Source organism: Xyrauchen texanus, chromosome 17 (genome assembly GCF_025860055.1).
Source record: "Xyrauchen texanus isolate HMW12.3.18 chromosome 17, RBS_HiC_50CHRs, whole genome shotgun sequence".
NCBI classification, from domain to species: Eukaryota; Metazoa; Chordata; class Actinopteri; order Cypriniformes; family Catostomidae; genus Xyrauchen; species Xyrauchen texanus.
The window spans coordinates 33,100,252-33,105,788 of NC_068292.1; the positions used below are offsets into that span (position 1 = coordinate 33,100,252).

The following is a 5,537-nucleotide window of genomic DNA, read 5'->3' on the forward strand; positions in this document are numbered from 1 at the left end:
GTTCATTTTAAATTAGAAAAATAGAAAAACTGAAAATTGTGGACTGAAATTGGCCAGTGTTTGACAGAAACCGCTAGTGGATTCTATGCTCACTGATATTAAGCAGCAGGGCCAATTGCAACAAAGGAGAGCGACTGAACGATAGCTCCACCCCTCCGCTTTTCTCATGTATATATAAGATCGGGAGTTGACCCAGAAAACACATACACTCGTTTGAAGATTGCAAGTAGCCTTTCTTTTGTACGTCGGCCCGCTGGAGTATGAAGCTTCACCTCTCGGAATATAAATTGTAATTCTTCAGAGACTTTGGCTTCATAAAGCTCATTTGTTCTGCTGCTGCTGCAGAGTATTGAGCTGTGTTAGCACAGGACACGGAGGTAAGAGGATTTTATGAAGGCTTTTGAGAAACTCAGTGGCTGTGTCTCAAACCTTAGTGCGCTGCCTACCTAGATAGCATTTTTTGAGCGTCACAAGCGCGTGAGGTATTGGCGACATCATCTGGTGCTGCAGTGTTTTGGATTTGGAGCACGCCCGTAAGTCCCAAAAATGTTGTCTATGTAGGCAGCTCGCTTGGTTTTGAGACCTAGCCTGTTTTAGTGCTCAGGGTGGCAGATCCATTGTTTGCTGCCCTGCACCTTCTCTGGCTTGATATCGTGCATTCTTTCATTTCAAGTGTGTAAAGTAGAGATTTGTACAATTATACCCATGTCGTAATTTTATTTATTTTTTGCCACATTTAAAATTGTGATTTTAATGCAGGTGCATATACTGTTATCTTCATTGTTGGATAGATAACCGTCCGGTGTTTTTATTGTATCTAATAATTGGTATGTTTTTATTTGGAAATGGTGTGTGTGACAGAATAATATTAATACTTTATAAAAAAGCGTTGTTGTATGGATGTGCATCATTGGGTCTTAAAAGGTTGTACTGCGAGTAGGCAGTCAGGTTGGTTTGAACAGGGCTGGAGCGTATATGAACACCCAATGTCTGTCCAATGAAGGCAGAAATTAGTAATTTGTTTCCAGATTAGCATATCAACACAAAGTTTAGACAACTGTGTAGATTTTATTTTTACGCCATCAATTTGGTAGTTTGTGCCAGGTTATTTAGGAGTTGATAAGACCACTATATTCATACTTAATTTGACTTCTTTAGAAATTAAACTGCACTTTAAGCCCTCTGTTTACTTTATTGGTTGAGAGTGAAACAACCCACTTGATCTTAACTCTAACCCAACTCAGTCTGCATATCTTAACTAAAACATCCTTGCTGTTGCCTGCAGTCCAATTCTACATCTAACCTAATTTATCCTTTGAACAGGTGAAGGGAGATTCTATGGCAGAGCACATGATGATGCCCATGAACCACGGTCAGGGAAACGGGGGTCTGCATGGCTACCGGATGGGCATGAACGGAGGCCCCCAGCAGCATGTGCCCCAGCCCGGCCTCAGAGCAATGCCCAATGGACAGATGATGCACTATGGCGTAGGGCCCCAGGGAAACATGGAGGCCATGCGCCAGCGACCCAACATGGTGGGTCCAATGAATGGGCAAATAAATGGACAAATGGGTCACCACCAAATGCCATCTGCTAACATGATGTACAACAACCAGGGTCAGCCACAACAACATCACGTTCAGCAACACCAACAGCACCACCACATGCACCAAGCACAACAGCAGCAACCTCCACCCCAGCAACAGTACATGAGCGGTGGTCTCACGTCTCAGCAGCTTATGGCCAGCATGCACCTTCAGAAACTCAACACCCAGTATCACGGACACCCGCTGGGACACCTGAATAGCAACCACATGGGAAACGGGGCGCAGTTCCGCATGAACCAGGCGCAGTTGTCCAACATGCAGCATATGGCAGGACCTGCTCTAAGTCTGAATGGCATGGATGCCGATTTGGTCGACGAAGATGTTTTAACTGCACTGGTCATGGAGCTAGGACTGGACAGGGTGCAGGAACTTCCTGAACTCTTCCTGGGACAGAATGAGTTTGACTTTATCTCGGACTTTGTGAGCAAACAGCAGCCAAGCACTGTTAGCTGCTGAGACTGGAACACATGAACACTTTGGAGGTGAAATGTGCAACAAGATCGTGAAGTTATTTTCTTGTGGTATATTTTTGTGAAGGCTGTCACCAAGAGAAGAGGTGATCGGTGAAATTTTTATCCACAGTAAAGGGTCATCAATCTCCTGACAGGACTACGTGGATGAATGTAACAACATTTCAGAACTGGGAACATGGGGCAACGTATAGATGCTGAACCCCTATTTGTCTTCAATGCAGTTTTACATTTTAAATATTTATTTATTGCTTTATCAGATGTAGTAACGTAGAACAAACTTGCAGCAACAAAATCTTTTAAATAAAACCTGTGGGCAAGTTCTGTTTTTGACTGGGATTACTAAATGTCTTGGTGTTCTGGATGCTGATGCTTTAGACCCAGAGTTTAAGTCCATCCAACTGCTGTATGGCCCAAAACCAAGTCTGTTTTGTTGGATGGCATTTACCAAGTTCTAGTATCCCAATGGCTGCTTGCATACTATAGTGGTTAATGCCTGTGTCTTTACAACTGGTCTGTCTAAGCTTTAGAATTGCCTTAAATCGAGTCGTTTTTATTTATTCAACACAAAACCAGTCCAAGAGGGCTCAAATCTGTGTGACTTGTTAATAAAGATGGTCAGGTTTTAACTCTGGCCTAATTTTTCATCAATCTCTGATTTTATTTCTGGAAAGAGGGGGGCATCCTGATCTCATTGAAAGTATGTGACCCTGGTGACATTTGTCCACGATCTGGTGCTAAAAGCAAGTTAAATATGCTCCCAAACGGATTAGGTTAAGGTAAATGTTTTGGTGAGTTTTAAATGGACAAAACTGACCTACCTAAACGATAGTGTCATAAAGCAAATGTTAGTTGAAAAATGCAACCATGTTAGTCTGTGGAGCTTCTATGCCATTTCAGGCTGTTGACTTGAATGCTCTTTGTGACTTGTACCCCAATCCTTTGCATCGCAACTGCAAAGCTCTGTCAGTTGAGCTACCGCGCAATTCGATCATGCTTGTAAATGTAGCTGGTTATAAACCACAAATGTTAATGTACTGCAAGTCATGCACTATAGTAAAACTGTTTAGATGCATTGTGTAAAGAACTGGTCAAAGACTTTATGAACTGAATCTTCTGTTTTACTGGTGATTTTGTGAAGAGTAACCGTTAGCACCTCTAGTCTTCATTTCATCAGGTAACCGTAGCAACACATACAATGAGCCATGTAAAATAACTGCAAAAACATTGGTGTAATGTTATTCTGTGATGCAAGGTTGGAAAAAGGGGTGTGTATGATTTTGAACTAGAATACAATCTACTACATTAATCTGTTAAATGCAAGAGAAAAGTAACATTCAATATTTCTTCTAATATTAGCAATTACGAATTGACATATATAGGAGTATGTACAGACTTTCCCCATTGTAAGTACCATCAAATATTTACCATTAACTTGTGTTAAAAATTAAATGCAGAAAACTGGACTCCCAAGAAACCAAGTTCTAAGAATCTTTTGAAATTACACCGCAGGTTCCACAAACGTTTTATGCTCCATTGAACTACAGTCTGCTATTTGGTTCTTTTTGTTGTTTCCAGTTTGGGTTGCATTTAATTGGGTGTTAACTGCAAATAAATGTCACCCTTCTTGCACACATAAAATGCACATCTTTTACATAAGAAATATGTTTTTACAGGGGAGGTCATGGAAACTGTCCAGGTTAATCTGTGCTTACCTTGATGTTACAAGGGTTTACAAGAACTCCTGGACTTGCATTTGTTTTGTCCTGGAAACTGAGGGCAAAGTTTTGTCCGTTTACGGACATGCTGTTGTGAGGGGGGTTCTTGGCTAGGGGGAAGGGTGAAGATTGCAACGAGAAGCCGTTAACGCTCCACTGTCACTTCCTGTTCCTTCTCAGCGGAGGAAGGGCTCAAAAGAAGTCAATTGAGGTTAACCAGTAACACTCTTCCAGTATTTAAGTGCTATCTGATCCCAGTGCTCTCGAAATAATCAAAATAAAATCTAATTATTATATATAGTTCTATCTGTAAATACAAGAGGGTGTTGGCACCAACTGTGTATTTTTCAAAACCAACCATATTTTTAGTCTTTGATTTTGTTCTTGAGTTGGCACTGCTGTCCTTACAACAATTGGGAGATTTTGGTATTCCATCCAGGGTTCCCATGGTCATGGAAAATCTTAGAAATACCTGGAAGTATCTTCCTGGAGGATTTTAGAATTGTGATTTCCACAGCCTGGAAATGGTCATGAAAATTGGTCTTAAAATGTCATTATAATTTCTGTATCGCATGTCAATATTTCTAGTTTTGCTTTACGCAAAGGATAATGTACACTCAGTCAGTTGTTATCACAAAATAAACTCAAAAAAGGGTGTTCAGGACCCCGTCGTGAAGCGGAGGGATCTAGTATCACCCTGAAGGGGTTTATTTTGTGATAACAACTGACTACTGTACATTATCCCACTTATTACACAGCTGCTAACCATATAAATAAATAAATGGACATTAAAAAATAGAACACATATTTGCATTGAAATTATGTATTTGAGAAGTAATAAATTGCTGAACAGCTCAATTCCATCTTCGGTGTTGAGTTGGTGTTTTTGTAATAATGACCATATGACTCCTTATTATGCATCTTATTACAAGACTACTTGCCTAAATGGACATGAAACACTGATCTGAGTTCAAATTATTTTATAAGCTTACTTGGAGAAATTGTACAGTGATCCGAGAAGTAGTGAAGATAGCTCGCAATGCCCAGATGAGTGGATGTGCAGTTGTTACTCAGAGGTTTTACACCACAACAGAGGTTTTTAGATGGCGCCATTGACCAATCAGAATAGAGTATTCCAGAGAGCTGTGTAATAATAAAAATGTTTGCATTGGCTTCATAAGAGTAAAACTTGCCTACAAGCCAGCATAATAACATTGGTCTGTCTGTTGGGGGTCTTTTTGAAGATGTTTGCACACTAATATGTATAACCGTTGAAATGTAATAAAAGATTATTACCTGACATAGAAATGTAAATCCACCTCATTAATCTATTTAAGGAATAATAAAAAGTCATACTAAAAATATCCAATAGTCATGAGCCAAAGGAAATGTCATGGAAAAGTATTTAATTGGTCAAAAAGTGTTGGAATACTGGCCATCACTATATTTTAATGTGAACCCTTGGTGGCAGTCCTGGGCCTGACACAAGCTTAATCTTGTGTTTGTGGTCTATCCGGTGGTGTGTTTACACTGAAGAAGTATGGATTCCCATTAACAAATCTTACTGCCTGTAATTCCTCATTGATTGATAATTCAAAAGATCTTTCAAGGAAACAGCCGGGTTTTCTGTGTTTGTAAATTATTTTTATTTTGAGCAATAAAATATATTTTTTAATTACATGTGCAGATGATGTACTGTTGCATAGGTTCCACATCCTTGCTGTTGATTAGATATCCACAA

General features: G+C 39.8%; 1 protein-coding gene across 1 annotated transcript; it reads left to right on the forward strand.

Moving 5' to 3' along the window:
• Positions 1–211: 211 nt before the first annotated feature.
• Positions 212–5,064, forward strand: LOC127658174 (cbp/p300-interacting transactivator 3-like). The gene is made up of 2 exons (XM_052147318.1): positions 212–377; positions 1,324–5,064. The coding sequence occupies exon 2, from the start codon at positions 1,339–1,341 to the stop codon at positions 2,062–2,064; it is 726 nt and encodes a 241-aa protein (XP_052003278.1). The 5' UTR covers positions 212–377; positions 1,324–1,338; the 3' UTR covers positions 2,065–5,064.
• The last annotated feature ends 473 nt before the right edge of the window (positions 5,065–5,537 follow it).